Here is a 20,017-nt window from a genome sequence, read left to right as displayed (position 1 = left end):
TTTTTCTTTTGTGTTTTAAAATCTTGAACTCTCCTCTTTTTCCCTAAATTTCCCATTGTTTGCACCTACCTTTTTTGGTGAGGAAAAAGAAAATAAATCTGCCTGCCTAATTTTCCAACGATGCAGCAACAGCAAAGCCAACAGCCTGCTTTACTTTCAGTTTCGTTTTTCAGCATAGCTAGGGGGAAAAAAATCTGCTCCAGTAAGCAGCAGAGCCCTGAGCAAAACAGCTGAAAGCAAATCAGCTGAGAGTCGGGAGCCGATCTAATCAAGGGCTAATTTGCCTATGCTGAAGCTCCGCGGGCCAATAAAATTAGAAAAAAACACCAAACCGTTTGTTAAATTGCTGGCTCGCCCGCCCCTCGCCCACCACTATTTATTGGCAATAAATAGTGGTGCGGAGGGGTGGGCAAGGGGCGGAGCGGAACCGGCAGAATCCCACCACTGGCTATAGGGCGGCCCTTTGAAGCCCCGTGGCAAGAATTTAAAGTTTTTTTTCCTCTAGCCATCAGCTGGGACTCAGGAGGCAGCAATAGATTGGGAGTGGGCGGGGTAAGCGAACGGCCGGCGATCCAACAGAGCAGAGAGTGAGGGTGAGTGAAGGCGTGGGGGGGGGGCGAGAGAGGGCTTTGGCAACCCCTGTGAAATGGCCATTCGACCCCCAAAGGGGTCGCGACCCCCAGGTTGAGAACCGCTGTTTTAGATGTTTAAAGTATGCAAATGAATTGTAGGTGTTTCATAGCATTCTCTTAAGCAGGAAAATTGTAATGGCAAGAATGTTAACAAAACTGGAATTCAAATGGAGAGAATTAAAAGAATTTTCTCTGAGATTTAAGAATATCAATACCTACCAGGTCCATCATTTTGAGCCCTTCTAGCAGCTTACAATTTCTGTTCTTCAGCCTGTGAGCTTCATCAATTATCACACATCGCCACGGAATGTTACGGAGCTCAGGACAATCAGTCAAAATCATTTCAAATGTTGTAATGATGGCATGAAATCTGTATGATCCTTTAATTGCCCGACCCTAAAAGCATAGAGATTATTATGTAATTATTATATATGGTTAAAACAACTTATGCATGATTCAAACCAGTAGTAGGTTTCAAATCCCATCGCTACCAGTTCGCTTGTGGACACACACGCGCAATGTTTCTGCATATGCGCAGAAGCTTCTGTACATGCACAGAGATATCCGGGCGGGTGGGTGGAACCTCCAGCCGCCGCTACCGGGGCGAACCGGTAGAAACCCACCACTGACTCAAATGTTTTCTTTCAAAACAAAAAGGTTCACTGACTAATGATGATAGAATTGTGGATAATACCGAAATCCTGCTCTTAAACCTAAACCTCTTAAACTCAAAGAATTTACTTTGGAAGTTGAAAGTTACTACAACATTGTGCATTCTTTATAAATGTTACCAACAGTATCAAATGTTCTGTGGAATACTGATAATGTGACAATGTGGAAAGAGAGCCATATTAATAACTTGGATCTGCATAAACAATCTGCACTCTCCCCACTCCACCAACCCTAATTTTTTAAAATTTAATTTAATTTATTAAATGTATATACCATCCTTTAAGCCTAGAGGCCACTCAGTGGCTTACAGAGTAAAAACATCAAAGTAAAACATTAAAATAGTAGGATGATAAATATGAATATTAAAAATAATATTAAATTTATATCCCAATGAAGGAAACTGCAGCACCAAAAGCTTATGCTTTTTAATAGTTGGAAAAAGTGCTACCAGACTCTTCCAGATTTTTTGATATGATAAAAAAATGTATTTATAAATCGTTCTTAGTTTTATTTAATCAGAGTGGAAAAACTGTATTCTACTGTTTTAAATCTCCTGATTTAGGAAACCTTAATAGAGTAATATTTATGTGTGCAGAATTTATGGAAAATATTTCCCTTTGGCAATCTCTTTTCCAATCCTTACTTTAAATTTTGAAACAACAAAGGGCAATAACCAACAAGAAGAAATAGTTATTTGAAGTCATATTTTATTATACTAATAACATTTACCTGTGGGTCTTTGAAGTACATTTCATAGGTCTGAATCATCCTTCGACTGGCTTGGCTCCCATGATACACAACAACATTCAACTCTGTCCAAGTACGGAATTCTCTTTCCCAGTTGGGGATTGTAGACAATGGGGCAATAACCAAAAATGGACCATGGATTCCTTTTAAATATATCTCATAGAGAAATGTAATGGACTGGATAGTTTTCCCCAATCCCATTTCATCTGCTAAAATGCAGTTGCGTCTGCAATGAATAAATGTTCAATTCTGAAATTATAATTCAGCTCCTCAAATGAAATTTACAAACCACTTCCTTATTTATTTGACTATAAGAATCCTATGTATCATAAGGACATTTACTTTTAAGAATTAAATAGTGTCCTTCTTAAAACAGAAAAAAAACCCACTTCAAGGTTTAATACAAATTCATGTACAGAAAAAATACACACACAGGGATGGGGACAGGGGGAGAGAGAGAGAATATAGTCACAGAAGTTGCTATTTTACTAACTAAGATCATTAAAACACCCTGTATTTTAAAATATTCAGGGATATTAAATTAGAACAAACTATACTGTTTTACAATGAATGCATGTTACATACGTGTTGTACCAGTTGAAAAGAAGCCAGTTTACTCCTTCCAACTGGTATTCCCTGAGTTTGTTGTTGTTTTTATATTCTCTGGAACATTCTGATTTCTTCCAGTCATCAGCAGGAGGTCGTTCCTATTTCAAATGCAGCAAATCGTATTAGTGGTTTCCACAAACCACATTATTAAGCTACTATTAAGAAACATTTTCAATAGAAAGCTAAACCTTACCACACGTTCTGTTTCTGGCTCCCTAGCCACTAGTTTCTCATATTCTTCAATCTTAGCTTGATCTATGTCTTGCTTTAATTCCCATGTGCTGTCTTCATATGGAAGTGAACACCATTTCACCAAATAATGAATCACAGGCTTTTTTAAGGGAAAAAAGCAAATAAAATGATTATATGAAAGTCAATGAATATGATCAATGGCATTGTAATTTTGTAAACTAAATAAAGCATATTTCATTGAACTTCTATTTTTAATGTAAAAACAGCACATAAACCGAGAAAGTACTTTGTTACATCACTTTTAATGTTACTGATTACTAACCCATAATTCCAATTCTTTTACTATCTGTGAATTCACCAATGACTGACCCTAGAAAACTAAGTAAAGGCTCTCAGAAGAATACACTAAGTTTACAGATAAGTGTGCTGAATCAGTAAGGAAAGTGGTTTTCCAAGAGAGCAATTGCAATGAGTATGGAACCAGAAGTTCAAATGGTTTTGAGATGGGTCAGGTTGAGCACTGGGGAAAGATTCCAAGGCAGCACAATAGCAATAGCACTTAAACTTATATACCGCCTCACAGTGCTTTAAGGTATAATAAATAAACAATAAATAGCTGAGGTAGAAAAAACATTTAAACTGCTTAATAGTAATCCTTATAAGTTGGGGAACTGAAAATCATACCCTGTAAGTTGAAACTACAGCTAGATCTTTTCTTTTTCCTTTAAACTTTAACAAAAATGTAGTTGAGTTCTCTCTGAAGGCTCTAGCAGGCCGAATACTTTTTCTATTTTTTAAGCATAAATTTTCTGTGTGGAATATTTTGTGAAAGGTCACATGTGTTCTACTGCAAGTGAGAAACATGAAACTGATAATTTCCAAACCATATTTCTGAGCACCATCACATCTCGATGAACCATTTTTCTTCTATTCAAACATGTGCAATTCTTGGAGACTGCTTGGACAAGTCCCTGAACTGTTTTTTGGCAAGGTTTTTCAGAAATGGCCATTGTATGCATATGGATGAACCAATACATATCCAATATCTTATCTTATCTTATCTTATCTTATCTTTTCTTTTCTTTTCTTTTATCTTTTAATAATATCTAATTTGAAAGTCCGGAAAAAAAAATCACCCAAATGGGAGAATCAATAGGGTGCAGAATTGCTTAATCTGGACTACTTTTAATAGTCCCTTATTTTCTATCAGAAGAAACTTGAAAGTTGGTGTGCCTTGAATATTCTTAGATGTTCCACTTAGTTTATATAATTATGAGACTCTTGCCTGATTTAAGGGCACTGCACTTGCCATGATGACAGTGTATTCCCAACCAAGTGTTTGAAGCATTGGTATCCATTATCAATAGAAAAGGGGTTACAAAAAGCGAGAACAATCCAGATTCTGCTATGCAAAGCCCATGAAACATAAGGAGGTGACCAAAGACAACAGCAGTTGGCTTTTGTTTAAATTGAAGCTTTCTAGAAAAAACAGGCCCACAATATCCTCTTCTGGATAATGGCACAATTGCACTAATTGCAAGTATATTGGGATAGGTTCAAGACGGTAGCTGCAAATTAACTTTGAGATGAGACCCCAATGGACATAGTAATAATAAGGAAGGAATCCCACTGTTCATATCTAAAATATTCTAATGAAATATATAACCTATTTGGGAGAAAACTGTGACTCTTTTATAATTAATCAGAAAACCCAATCATTCTCTAAGTAGAGAAAAACAGAATGGACATTAGCTTTAAGTCTCTGAAGCAGAAGTCCCATCAACAATGCAAAATCCAGACATACTGTAAAAACATGATTATTCACTGGATGAACAGATTCTCTATCACACAGCAAAACTTTAGAGAGCCATTATTTTTCAAGGAACAGCAGAAAATTAATATGGATTATTAAGCACTCTGACTACTTTATAATTTACTGCTGATGGTGGGAGCAATGTAATTGTAAAACAAAGTATCAATCCAGTCTATTGAGGTAAACCAGCTTCATTTAAAAAGAAAAGCTAAAATAAAACCTATGAAATTTGGCTATTTGCAGATTGGTATTTGCATCCAGAAGATGAGGAATCTGATAAAGATCTTTTTTTTTCAATAGTAGAATAAAAACCTTCCTTAAAATAATTCAGAGAGACTCACTTTCAAGTTGTTCTATGGCAAACAAACCTTAGTTTTTTGCATAGGGCAGTCTGTGACTTAAACCAGGCATTAAGGAGAAGAACAGAAATAGTCTGTGTGGTTATTGTGGGAGATCACTATTCATAAATTCACTATAATAGAATTCCAACCATAAAATTCCAACAGAATGAACTAAAAGAATCAAAAGTTCTACTTGGAATCCCAGCTTGGTCTCCTATAGATTTCCTGCATGGATCTAGCTGATTTGAAAAATGTCCTATGATTTGATGCATCTAATAGCATATATCTTCCCTTGAACAATATCATCTTCCATAAACACAAAAATTTTGTATCTATGGACACAGCCTAGCATGCTCATAATTAGCTGGTTTTCTAACTAACTATACCATAGTAAATCCTCAACTCAGATCTGAGTGTCCTATGAGAGTTCTTTGAAATGAAGCCATTTGTAATGCTGAAGAGCAACTGAACTACTCAAGGCCTTTGCAGCACAATCTCTGGAAGGATGAACAACATTTACTGTTTAGCAATGTAAATTCCCTCACCAGTCGTTATCTCCTTGTAATCAAACATAAAAGTGAAGACAGAGGAAATCTTTTCGTAAGGAAAATGCAAGTATTTAGTAAGGTAAGTCTAGTAATTTATTGTCCTGAGCAACAATGAAGTGAAATAAAATTTCCAACTTACTCAGTCAGGTTTTCTCCCTTTGTTTTCCACCAGACCTGAATATTGCTAGTTTATGGCTACTAAGGTTGAGATGTTTTAAGTATTATTGACTTTAAAGAAAGCACAGTCCTCCTCCAGCACCTGATACAGGTTTTCAAGACTCTTGGATCTTGCAGATACTTTTGTTTTAAGCAAGACTGATTGACTGACTGACTGACTGACTGATTGATTGATTCATCATATGGCACATTTTAAGCAAGAATCTGTGGCCAACAAGTAACACTGTGGAACCTTGTGCCAGCTAAAAATACCACTTCCTGAATGGTCTATCTATAGTTTGAACAATGTTACATTTCAAATATTTTTTTCAGTGTATGATCTAATGATTTCACCAACAATATCAGTGCTTAATCCCCTACTTCTGCATTCAAATTTATTTCAATTTATATAATCACTCACTCACTAAACATGGGCAGATAATAAGGGTTAAAAATAATACATACATACATACATACATACATACATACATACATACACGTGTGTATATAGGTATGTAGGTATGTGAGTTTTATAAAAATACATATAAAACCAGCAAAAATGTATGTTCTACATCAGCGATCCCCAACTTTTTTGGCTTTGTGGATCGGCGGAGGGGAGAAAGAGGATAGTTCCATGGAAGCAGTGGGTGAGTACATGCAGCTCAGGGGTGAAATCTAAATTTTTTTGCTACCAGTTCTGTGGGCATAGCTTAATTAGTGGGTGTGGCTTAATGGTAAGGTGACTGGGAGGGCGTGGCTTGTTGGTCAGGTGGGCGTGGCCAAGTCAATGTCACTTCTTTGCCCTTTTTTAACCTACAAAACACAACACAACACAACTGGCTCCCCCACAATATAAAAGCAGCTGTGCTAGACCCAAAATGGCCCCTGCAACAAGCAGGAACCTCACACAGCCACAAAAAGCCCCCCCAAAAAACTTTCACACTTTACACACACACAACACAACACAACACAACACAACACAACTGGCTCACCCACAATGTAAAAGCAGCTGTGCTAGACTCACAAAATTCCACATACAGCTTTGTGAGATTTTGTGTGTTTGTGTAGTTAAGAGTGAAACACTACAGAAACACACAAAATCTCAGAAAGTTGCACAAATATTATTTTACTTTACTTTATTTTTATTTTTATATAAAAGCAGCTAAATTTAAAACTTCCTAAACTTTAAATGGCTAGGTCTAAAATAAAGAACAACTAAAAAAAACCCCAATTAACTATTTTTTTTAAAGCTCCCAAAGGGGAAAAAAACTTACCCAATAGAACAGGGGTCTCTAACCTTGGCAACTTTAAGACTTGTGGACTTCAACTCCCAGAATTCCTCAGCCAGCTTTGCTTTGCTGGCTGAGGAATTCTGGGAGTTGAAGTCCACAACTCTCTGCCAGCTTGATTGCAGGCAGGGAGATACAGTTGCTTGCTGATTCAATCGATTGCAGGGATTACAGCAAGGCATGGCGACCAGCAGCTAAGATAAGCAAGCTGAGGGGGGGAGGGGGGGTTGCTACCAATTAGCAGGCAACAGCTGGGATCGTCAGAGCTTGGCTGGTCAGAGCCATTTAAAAGGAAAAAAGTTTTTTTCTTTTACATGGCTCTGGCGATCCAGGCAACTCAGCTGGAATCGTCAGAGCTGAGCTCTCAGAGCCATTTACAAGGAAAAAAAAGGCTCTGATGATCGCGCGGCTCTTCTGGGCATGGGGGGCGGGGGCAGGAATTTTTGCTACTAGTTTTCCGAACTTCCCGCCGCCATTGCTACCTACTCGCTCGAGCCGGTCCGAATCGGGAGCATTTCACCCCTGATGCAGCTCCAATTGAGTGAGTGGCGGGATGGAATTTTGCGTGTGTGCTTGCCTGCCACTTCAACAGCCCAAATGGGGACTCCTGTTCTACATGATTTGGAAAGACTGGATTTACACTTCTCATCTACTGTAGTAGTCTATGCACAACCACCTGGAAAGAAGGACTAATCATATTAATGATACTGACAAATATAAGAAAGTCTGACCAAGAACTGGTTGAAGCCTACAGTAGATGAACTATAGCTAAGACTGCTCGTTTTGGATGTGATACAAAATAGGTAGTGAAACTCAATCCATAGAAGTATCTTTCTTATTTGTTATATTTACTGTTGTCCAGAAATATGCTGATGGAAGAGATAAAGGCAAAAATGAAAATAAAAAGTTTTTTCTGCCTTGATTTAACTGGCCACAATAGAAACAAATCTGGGGAAATCAATATGAAGAAATTATAGAAGACTGTGATATAAATATCATATCAATATTGATGATGTGTTGCATCCAAAAGATGAGGAAAGTACAGATAAGAGTGATCTGCTCCAATTAATGAAGAAACTGATACTGGACTATATAACAACAAATTTTAAGTGAGGTCACAAATGTCTCCTATAGGAAACAAGTCAGGAAGCCCACCACTATCGAGTAGTACATTTCTCTACAAGATTGGAAAAGGGAAAGTATAGTAATAAAGATAAAAGTGGTACTAGTGTTAGGGCCAATATTTGCAGAACTGAATGCAAAACTGGAATTGAAGAAATACCAATAAACAAAATTTTGGTGGGGATGCAACACCAGACTGTTGGCATTTGCAAAGTCCATTTCAAAATAAAAACAACAAACAACAAAAACCCACCCAAAATGAACTGCCAAGAACTATCACTGGAACATTGAACTGTTTTTTGAATCAAAGCCAAAATTCTGCTATAGAAGATGCTCTGGAATACAGAAGTCTCCTGCCAAAAACTTTACATTTGAATTCTATGTAGTATGGGATAATATTCATGAGGAGAATATGTATAGTAAACCACAATGCCCACAATGAATAAGATGATGTAACACTTTAAAATAATGAAAGGTTTTCCTGAATATTGAAAATAGTGAAATTATTTTCCCCACAGATTTAAAAACAAAAATACATTCTAACAGTATTTCTTGAACTTTTTTTTTCTCATGAGCTCCCCACTTTTTAAAACAATGTAGGAGTTCAATTTATGTGGGTTGTATTTCAATATTTACTGAATTAAAAATTAAAACTGACACATTCACTGCTGCTACAATTATTTGATGGGGTTTTAGTCTACATTACAGACATTTTTGTTTACTGGGTAAAGTATATCATGAACAGTATATCATGAAGCATTATAAAGGTATGGGGTCTTTGATATATATGGGGTCTTTGATACACACACACACACACACACACACATATATATATATGTTTTCTGAGGTTTTCGCGGGTGTTTGTATGTAGGTCTTTGGTTATTCGGGTTTTCTCCCGCGTAAAATTGGAGGTTTCTTGGCAACGTTTCGACGAAGTCTCATTCGTCATCTTCAGGCTGGTGTTCTCGGCTTCGTGCTTCTAGGAGCAATGTGTGTGATCGCAGCTGTTTCTTCCTTTTAACTGCCAGTGGGGGTGTGAACTGATTGTGTGGGAGCTTGGCTGTGTTCTGATTGGGCAGAGGTGTGTTCTGATTGGTTGGGGGTTTGGCTGTGCTTTGATTGGCTGGGTGTGTGTTCTGTTTAGGTGGGGACTTGGTTGTGCTCGGGTCAGTCTGAGTAGCAGGGGGATTTGAGCTGGTGAGCTGTGTTGCTGTTGTTTGGCTTCGCGTTCGTGGCCGTGCTATCTCTTCATGGTGGGTGTCAGTCTGCTTCATGTATGGATTGGAGGGGTTTAAGGTGGCTAACGATGCAGCTGTGGTCAGGCACAAACCCAAACTCTGGCTCAGATACGTAGACAACACCTTCATAATCTGGCCACATGGGAAAGAAAAACTGGACAACTTCCTCACACACCTCAACAGCCTACACCCCAAAATACAGTTTACCATGGAAACAGAAGCGAACAACCAACTTCCCTTCCTGGATGTCTTAGTCTACAAAAAATCCAATGGCTCCCTAGGACACACCATCTACCAGAAGAAAACACACACAAACCGCTATCTGCACGCACTCTCACATCACCACCCAGCACAGATCAACTCCGTAGCCAAGACACTCATCTCCAGAACAAAACGCTTAGCTGACGAACAACACCTAAAAACTGAACTACACACCCTCACTAACATACTAACATCCAATGGATTCCAAAGAAATAAGATTACCAACCTAATCCAAAAAGAAACCCCCACTAAAATCCAAGACAGTGAACAAGAAAACGGCAAAGCCCTCCTCCCATACATAAAAGGCACCACAGACAGAATCAGCAAGATCCTCCACAAACACAACATCAAGACAGCATTCTGCACAAACCGAAAAATATCCACCATCCTAAGAAACCCCAAAGACAAAATTGAGTTAGAAAATCAAGGAGTATATGAAATCCCATGCACCGCCTGCCCCACCACATACATCGGACAAACCAACAGAAGAATAAGTGCACGCATTGAAGAACACAAGAACTCAGTCAGAAAAGAGGAACCAACTTCTTCCCTGGTCCAACATCTCAAAGCCACAGGACATGATATTGACTTTAAAAAGACCAGAACTATCACCATAACTGAACACTTTAACAACAGAATAATCAGAGAAGCCATCGAGATAGAAAAACGTCCACACAGCATGAATAAACGAGATGATACCTCCCGCCTACCAGCCATTTGGAAACCCGCCCTTATTGACAAACGAGTCCCTAACACAAAGAATGACACCAGACCCACACTCACGAGAGCCACACAGGATGTAGCCACCACACATCCACGCAGAAAGCAGACTCGAACCCACACTGATAATGAGGCACAACCCTGGACCAGAAGCCAGACCACAGCTGCATCATTAGCCACCTTAAACCCCTCCAATCCATACATGAAGCAGACTGACACCCACCATGAAGAGATAGCACGGCCATGAACGCGAAGCCAAACAACAGCAACAAAGCTCACCAGCTCAAATCCTCGCTTCTCAGACTGACCCGAGCACAACCAAGTCCCCACCTAAACAGAACACACACCCAGCCAATCAAAGCACAGCCAAACCCCCATCCAATCAGAGCACAGCCAAACCCCCAACCAATCAAAACACACCTCTGCCCAATCAGAACACAGCCAAGCTCCCACCCAATCAGTTCACACCCCCAGTGGCAGTTAAAAGGAAGAAACAGCTGCGATCACACACATTGCTCCTAGAAGCACGAAGCCGAGAACACCAGCCTGAAGATGACGAATGAGACTTCGTCGAAACGTTGCCAAGAAACCTCCAATTTTACGCGGGAGAAAACCCGAATAACCAAAGACCTACATATATATATATGTATGTATGAGAGAGAGAGAGAGAGAGAGAGAGGGAGAGAGAGAGAGAGAGAGAGAGAGAGAGAGAGAGAGAGAGAGAGAGAGAGAGAGAGAGAGAGAGAGAGAGAGAGCGCGCACAACATTTTGTACAGGTGAAGGATATGGATGTTAAAGTATAGGTAATCTTTAAATTTACAACCATAATAGAGATTACCTATCATTGCTGTAAATCGTGACAGTTCAGTTATGTGATCCAATTTTACAAGTTTTTCTGATCAACTCCCTGGTCATTAAGTGAACCAACCGTTTGCTAAAAGCGTTGTTTTGCCAAAAAACTAAAGTAAAAACCCATAGTTTTTCAGCAAAACTATCTTAAAATGTGGTCACATGACTGCAGGATGCTGCAAATGGCTATCAATGAGATTGATTGTGGGAGTGGTGACCATTGGCGCTTCAAATCTGGATTGTAAATAGCCTACCCACAGATCCATTGTAACTTCAAATGGTTGTTAAGCAACCAAGTCGAGGGCTACCTGCAATATAGTTTAAAAACTAATGCATATCCAAAAATGTAACAGAAATACCCATTACAATAAATTAAAATGAAAATAGTTTTAGCAATGTATGACATACTTCATTTAATTTTGCTAGCAAACAAGTGCAATTTTAAAAATAAATAAATAAATAAATAAATTTACCTCTCCATTATCATCTTTGCTATGTGAAATGTCCATTATTCGGTCAACTTCAACATAATCTGGATTAAAAAGTTCATCATCTATCTATTCAAGGACAAGCATGGATAAAAGAAAAAAATCAGTAAATAAAACAGTAGGGACACTGTAATACACAATACATTTTTGGTAAACTATAGCATTAATTGAAGTGCAACAATCCAGAATGATAGTATTTCTGAGGAAATTGAACTTCTTTTGCTTTGTTAACTGGGCCTCTTAATCACACTGTAAAACTTTTTATCGTGCAAGAATGTTTAGGAATAGAAATGTTTAGGGATATTTTAAACGAATCGTTTGTTTAAATCATGGGAAATTACAATTCACTAACGAACAGCTTAAAACGTTTATAGCATATGTTGCATTTAGCATTCTTGAAGATTGAAGCTTGCAGTATAGAAGTTGGAACTATGAAAGCTATATGCTGTAGAAATAAACCTCAGAAGTCACCTAATTACTGCTTAAATCATATTCAGAAAAAAATATTCCTGAAGAAATAAATTAGATACCCTCTTTGTTTCCTACTTTATCTTGGCAATGATCTTATTTTTTATATATCTTAAATTTATGTGAGAACTGGTATATAATTGTGTACAAATCAAGTCTATTATAAATACATACTTTTTCCTCTTATATGGTGTAGTGTATTGGTTTTACCTGTTAAATCAATGATTTACAGAGATTGCCTGGACAAGTCCCTGCAGTTTTCTGGTTAAGATTTTTCAGAAGTGCTTTGCTATTGCCTCCTTCCTAGAGCTGAGAGAAGGTGACAAGCTCAAGGTCACCCAGCTGGCTTTGTGCCTAGGGCAGGACTATAACTCACTTTCTCCTAATTTCTAGTCTGATGCCTTAACAACTTCACCAAACTGGCTCTCATGTACTTACTGTTACAAGCTAACAGGCAAACACACATAGCACTTTTTGAATAGCTGAAAAGTTCAAGGATTTTCAGATATATTATTTTAATTGTTGGATTGGCATATTCTAAAGGCAAAGATCTTGCCAATCAGTTTTGGATAGCTACTTGGTCATTGCTTGATATATCTCTTACATGGCAGCTAACTTTATCCATTAATAATTACTTCTAAGTATACTTTCCATTAACTTTCCACCATGGAACCTGATGTTCTATAGATCACAGATGGTTTCAGAAGAGAATGGAGCATACAGATTCTCTTGATTCATGCCAAATCTAACCAATTAAGTTGTAACTTATTTTGATTGATTATACCATGAAACTGGGGGGGGGGGGGGATCCACCCAGAGAAACTGTTTTGGATAACATGGTGTTTTAAATTGGACTGTCTCTAAAAAAAATTAATCTGCTTATTGCAGTGAGTTAGCTATTTAATTTGCAGAGAAAAGTATATTATTCCATCATGACTGAGGAATTATTGGAAGTTATGATGAAACAATACATTTCTCTGCAAATTAAGTAGCTAATTCACTGCAGTGGGTTGATTAATTAAGTTGTTATGTAGCCCTGTTAATGTGGATTAACTTTGTTCATTCTCACCTGCTGATTGTAATGAGGAATTTATGAAGCTGCCTATAAGCAGAAGCCATTGACATACCACTTTGACAAAGCTAGTTGGGAACATCTGAGTCTCACACCTTTTTCAGCAGACATGGGAAAACGCTGAAAAATCCAACGTATTTTGTACTATCTTGGTCTAAAAAGATATTTATAATAAAGGTGGGATAAAATGGAGTAAGAACATGAAAATTGCTTCAACATCATGACAAAATAAATATCTATCAAGATCAAGGTCATGACCTTGAAGCAGTTTTAATATTCTATGAATGTAAGTCCCTGAGATGAGACCCATTTGGCCTTCTGAAAGAGCTTGCAGATATGGCTCTGCCAACTGGATTAAATCCTAATTGGGCTGTGGAATCCTGGAAGTGGTTAATGGATTACATAACAAACCACCTCCTCCCTGTGGGTACTTTGCTCCCTTCCTCTCCATCTTATTTAATTTTAACTGAATTTTAAATTTAAGATCCCTATTTATTGTTTAATGTTTTATATGGCATTTTTATTGAATGATTGTAAGCTGCCTAGAGTTGCCTTTGGCGAAATGGGTGGCCCATAAATCCAGTAAGAAAAAGTTAAGTAAATAAGCAAGCATGTAAGTAAGTAAGTGAGTAAGTAAGTAAGTAAGTAAATAAATACATGATAGCATAATATGTCTTTATTAACTGTCTAGAACAGTGGTTCTCAACCTTCCTAATGCCACGACCCTTTAATACAGTTCCTCATGTTGTGGTGACCCCCAACCATAAAATTATTCCTAAAACCATCGAAAATATGTGTTTTCTGATGGTCTTAGGCGACCCCTGTGAAAGGGTCATTCGACCCCCAAAGGGGTCGCGACCCATAGGTTGAGAACCACTGGTCTAGAAGGTGACCATAATCTTTTAAATTTCCATGTAATCATGGAAAAACCACTGTCTTGGCAACAGAGCATTCTACTCATAATTTATGGGATGGTTTATAATAGATGACACAGTTTATCAAAGTACAATCTCAAATTAAAGCTTTAATAGGAAATAATTGGAATCTTGGACACAAAAACTGGAGAAAAAAATAAAGAAAATTGGTATAATTTAGTAAAAAAAATAATCTCCAGAAAGTACTGCATGTAGTATTCTGAACCAGCAATGGTTTGTGAATGTGGCATGTGTTGCATGTGACTTTATGCTGACTAGAACTGGTTTGCCTAGATTAAACTTCAGTTTGTCAACTTCCAGACACCAATTCCATAGTCTACTGAGAACAGCACCCAAACAAATCAACATTGCTTATGAAATCTTTAGCTACTTTGTTTTCAAGCACTGCCTGCAGCTGATATCCAGCTGTTGCTAACAATTTTCTAAGCTCCCTACCAGTTTGATTTAAAGATTTAAAGAAAAGAGACAGGATTTGTAGTCCTACAAACCATATTTACTAAAGAACAGCACAATAAACTTATTCTATCTCTATCTATAGCTTTTGAGACAGAACAATAAATAAAAATGCATTAATTCTTGGCCAGTTATATAATTCCATATTTCCTAGTGGGGAACCTCCTGTATTTTTTGGATCACAGTGTGCTGTTTTATTCCTTCTTCTTCTGTTTCAGTGTAAATACTCAGTCCCAGTGACACTGTAAAGTGAGGGGATATCCAGTGTTAACTCATACGCCAGTGAAATTAGATCTTCCCATTATTTCACCTAGATATGGCAGCCATAAAACTCACCATCTACCAACTACTAAATGAGATTTCAATACTGAAACATAATTTTCAGGAGTAACTTTGTGGGCAGCTCAGGCTTCATACTAAGTGACAGACAACCCACTATTTAGTCAGTTTGCTTAGACAAACAACAGGGTTTAAATAAATATTAAATATTACATGAAATAAAGATTCAGGACTAACATGTTTTTGCTCATATTCCTTTGCTATTTGATTGGACATGATGTATGAGACATATTGCTCAGATCACTAGTTTTCTGTAAATTTAAGCCTCAGCTAGCTCTAGTTTGCTTGAAACAGACTAGACTGAAATTAAGAAATTCTCTGGAAAATGTGACAACATTGTGGGGAAAGGGAAGATTATTTATTAGTACATATATCTATAAAATTAGTTCCTTAGAATCATTCAATTGTTTTAAAACAATAATAATACAATAAAGTCTAAAACTTGTAACAATGTAAGAAGCCAGCATAATGAAGTAGAATCCAAAATAAATAAATAAATGAACACAAGATCTAAGACCATTAAAAAATCAAGAGAATTTAAACATCAATCCACTTCAGTAGACTAAGTGCCTAAAAGTCTGTTTTCAAAATATTTAATAAAAAATATTTATCCAGCCTATATAAAGTATTATTAAAAAGGAGGCTATGGGAGACCATCTTTACAATATATGAGGTGTAATCTCTTCAAGGCTTGTAAGTATTTACAGATATATGAGATCCAGATTACTATTTCACTATAAGCTACCACATGGTACACCTGCTTACCTTGCAAATAGTTTTCAAAAGAAATTGTAGGTACATTGAATAGAAATGACTGAGCTTCACTTGATGGAATTATCAATGAACTTCAGCCTCGCTATATGATTTAATCCAATTGAAATAATAAAAAGATACCTCTGAAAGGAACTTATTTTGAGCCTGCTTTGCTTTAAATCTTTTAATCTTCTGTTGAATTCTCCTGTCTTTGTCCAGTACTTCCACAGATGCCCATTGGCAGTGGAGGTAAGAGCTAAAAAAAAGGAAGAAAAATAATCATAGCACTATTTATGAGCTTAATATTTATGCAAACCGATTTTCTTATTAAAATAATTGTCTTAAAATAATACATAAACCATACAGTTTTACAGTATCATTTAGCAAATAACTGCAATGGACATTTTGATTAAATATCAAAGATAGGATACTATGCTTCCTCTTTTACTATCATCTCCCTAAATATTAAGAGAAAAAAATATTTTAGAACTTAAGTGGATATTGTCAGTAATAATCATTGTGATTGGAGAAACAAATAACTCAATTCATTAAAAAAAATCCCTGATTTGCATGAGAGAGTATAGCAGAATGTGATTTGCTTGGTTTAGGTTAACACAGTATTGAATTGAGCTATGACTTAGCTTTGTGACTAATTCACAGCTGTTGTGTGTTCAATAAACCTAACTCATAACATTTAGTGACCACCTACTTAAATTAATCTGACATAAACATTTTAACAGAATAAAAATGTTCCAAGTCAGGTTGATTTAAATCAGATATTGCCCGATTAAATATTTTCTACCACAACTTTTGGGACTAGAGAGCACATTTGGAATTCCTAGAGTTGGATGTGGGCAACTCAGAAACTACTAAAATAGGGAAAGTATGAGGGCTTGATAGACTTCCAAGTTCATACTGTAAGTGTTTTGAAGACCAACGTTTGCAACCACTTCAATGTGTGATGGATTCTATTTTGCAGGGATCTGTTATGTGAATTGTGGAAAGAAGCTAATACTGCTTTATTGTCAAAAGAAAAACAAGATTTAATCTAAACTAAGAGTTACTGTTGAATTTCATTGCTGAATAATGACTATAAAATATTTTTATCAATTTTGGCTGAATGATTAAAGAAGATTGTGCAAGATTTTATTCATGATGATCAATATGGGTTCTTACACAAAATTAAGAAATAGTATAAGAACTGTATTGGATATAATAAAGTATCTACAACAACATACCAACTGGCACTTATTTATTTATTTAGTGTATGGTGATTCTATATTAGCCAGGAAACTGCAATGCTATTGCAGAATATAGTTTGGCTGTCTGTTTGCTAGCTCTGTTTGGTTCACGCTCGCATGTTTCCAAAGGTGCATGTCAGGAGGGCGAGCTACCTCCGCACAGAAAAAAAACAAGTGGCTTTCCTGCAGCACCATCCAAGATTCTCTCCCTCCATCAAAGCCACTTCACAAACAGGCATACAACCAGGGAGGTGCAGGGCCAGCAGGATTCCTCTCATCTCGGTATTAAAGTGCTACTTATCTACCTACATAGTACATGCTTTCGAACTGTTAGGTGGATGGAAGTGGAGGCAAGTGACGAGAGCTCACCCCACCATGCAGTGCTAGAATTTGAACCGCTGGAGCAAAGACCATCTCCAGCATCATTAAGCCACTAAGCTATCGTGCCTCCCTGCAAGTGGCACTGATTTTTCTGGATACAGAAAAAACTTGACAATTTGAATTGGTCTTTTATGTTTAAAGTTATTAAAGATATGGACTCTGGAATTTTTCTTTCTTTTTATTCTGGTCTTCATGGTAACACTACTTTTTATGCATGGTAACACTACTTTTTATGCATAGTTCAATTGTTTTAAAAAGGGGTCATATATACAGGCAGAAGGGAGCAGTTTGGGAGATTTAACAATTATCCACAACACCCACCTCACTGTAACCTTGGTTCTACATTGCTCATAATAAAATTTTGCCCATAAATTATAAGTGATAAAGAAATAAACTGGATTCAAACTGTTAAAATATAGTAAATGTTATGAGCAGATGGTTAGCAGAAAATGAACCCTATAGGATATGAAAGGGCTGACTCCACCTCTTTGAGCTAGAAGGCAAGACTTAAGGCACCTTTCCTAATATTACAATAATACTTTTCGGTGAGTTTATGTAATGCTATAAGAACTCTGTAGGACCCTGGATAACCCAACATGGCCAAAATTTGCATGTGAGGCGGCAAATCTATCCATTTTATAAAGATAGGTAGATTTTCCTGGAACAATTCTACAAATATTTTTAATCACTGAAATAGGCTACTCATGTCCCAAACAACTTTTGTAATTTACAATTAGAAACACATTTGTATTCTATTACTTAAGCAAAGTCATCTTATATGATTAAAAACAGCACAGCTACTATGTTGTAATTCCTGTCCTCTGGAATGATATTTATCCAGTTTCAAGTGGCTCCCATCTATACATTGTTAAAGAAACTGTTGAAGTCCCAGAAACAAAAAGGTCTTCCAGTTTCTTCAACAATATACCGGTGGGAACCACATAAAACTCTGGATGTATACTGTTTCAGAAGGCAGGAATTGCAACATAGTAGCTGTGTATTTTGGATCCTATAAGATGACCGCGGGTGGTAATGGGAGCGACATGGCGTTCCCATGTAACACTCCTCCTGCGCGAGCTGCACTGGCTCCCGGTGGTCTTCCGGGTGCGCTTCAAGGTTTTGGTTACCACCTTTAAAGCGCTCCATGGCTTAGGACCTGGGTACTTGCGGGACCGCCTACTACCACCAATAGCCTCCCACCGGCCGGTACGCTCCCATAGAGAGGGGCTCCTCCGGGTGCCGTCAGCCAAACAATGCCAACTGGCGGCCCCCAGGGGGAGAGCCTTCTCTGTGGGGGCACCTACTATCTGGAACGAGCTCCCCCCAGAGATACGGAGGATCCCGGATCTGCGCACCTTCCGCTGCGCTTTAAAGACCTTACTATTTCACCAGGCGGGCCTGGCCTAATTTTCTCCCTCTTTTATAAAAGATTTTTCATTTTTAAATATCTTTTAGTATTTTATACATTCAATTTTAAATTGGTTTTAAAAGTTTGGGGTTTTAAATTTGTCGGGGCCAAAATTATTTAATTTGATTTTATTCTACTTTTAAATTTTGTATGTATGTGTTTTATTGTTTGGCTGTGCACCGCCCTGAGTCCTTCGGGAGTAGGGTGGTATAGAAATCAAATAAAATAAATAAATAAATAAAATGACAGTAATAGGATACGATAAGCCCTTCTTCTGCTTGACTGAACCAACAGAGATAATTGGAGACAGGTGTCCTTCAGAGAGTCAGGCATAATACCTTAAAAGATTATAAAGTAATAACCGGCACTTTACTCAGACTAGGGCAGTGATGGCTAACCTTTTTGCCATTGCGTGCCAAAAGTGGGGGGAACGTGGTGGGGTCACACACACACGTGCCCACATCCATAATTCTATGTGCCCCCCCCCGTGCTCTCCCCGCTTTTGGCACGCGATGGCCCGGTGGGCCCGTTTTTTGCTCTCCCCAGGCTCCAGAGCCTTTCTGGGAGCCTGGGGAGGGCAAAAACGGCCTTCCCCACCCCCCCAGAGGCCCTCTGGAGGCCAGAAACAGTGTCTTTCCTGACTTCTGGTGGGCCCAGAAAGCCCGAAAATCAGCTGGCCGGCACATGCATGTGTGCCGGAGCTGAGCTCGCGTGCCCACCGATATGGCTCCATGTGCCACCTGTGGCACCCGTGCCATAGGTTCGCCATCACGGGACTAGGGCATGTCTGTCTAATCCAGGAAAGGGCTCAACTGGTGCAACAGGTATATCTATGATTTGGTCACAGCTAACAGCTACTCAGAGCTAGAAATCCAAGAGGAACCCCATATTGTGCACAAACTTTGAATGGGAAAGTCAGCAATGAATTATTTCTGAATTTTGGGGGCCATTTGGACCAACCATTTGGTCCTATCAGGATTGAACCTGAGTCTCATCCCCCTCCTCCATTCAGACCTGTACAACTTCCAGGTATTGGGTCAGGACTTTGACTACATCTTTATGCCAGGGTTTGAGATATACAACTGTGTGTCATCTGCATATCAATGATACCTGACCCAAACTGGCATATGATTTCACCCGAGGTTTCCAGATAGATATTAAACAGAAAAGGGAGAAAGTTTTAAGCCCTAAGGCAACCACATGTGAGAGATCATGGGCAAGTTTTCTCCCCACCTGTCAGCACTGATTGAAAGTGGCCACAGAGAAACGAGAACTGTTATTTATACCAGG

At 38.1% G+C, this 20,017-nt stretch overlaps 1 protein-coding gene across 6 annotated transcripts in view; it reads right to left on the bottom strand.

The window, feature by feature from the left end:
* CHD7 (chromodomain helicase DNA binding protein 7) overlaps positions 1-20,017 on the bottom strand; it is a 199,223-nt gene that overhangs the window by 42,016 nt on the left and 137,190 nt on the right. For all 6 annotated transcript variants that reach the window (XM_034429835.3, XM_034429834.3, XM_087890607.1 and 3 more), the window contains 6 exons: positions 15,839-15,953; positions 11,663-11,746; positions 2,854-2,991; positions 2,637-2,758; positions 2,034-2,277; positions 852-1,028 (listed from right to left, as the gene is read on the bottom strand). In XM_034429835.3, the coding sequence (XP_034285726.2) occupies positions 852-1,028; positions 2,034-2,277; positions 2,637-2,758; positions 2,854-2,991; positions 11,663-11,746; positions 15,839-15,953 (880 nt within the window). The remainder of the gene's footprint in view (positions 1-851; positions 1,029-2,033; positions 2,278-2,636; positions 2,759-2,853; positions 2,992-11,662; positions 11,747-15,838; positions 15,954-20,017) is intronic.

The sequence above is a fragment of the Pantherophis guttatus genome, chromosome 3, assembly GCF_059756535.1.
Source record: "Pantherophis guttatus breed Tessera chromosome 3, ASM5975653v1, whole genome shotgun sequence".
Classification (NCBI taxonomy): domain Eukaryota; kingdom Metazoa; phylum Chordata; class Lepidosauria; order Squamata; family Colubridae; genus Pantherophis; species Pantherophis guttatus.
The sequence above is the reverse complement of the archived record's forward strand: the minus strand, read 5'-3'. Positions and strand labels throughout refer to the sequence as shown.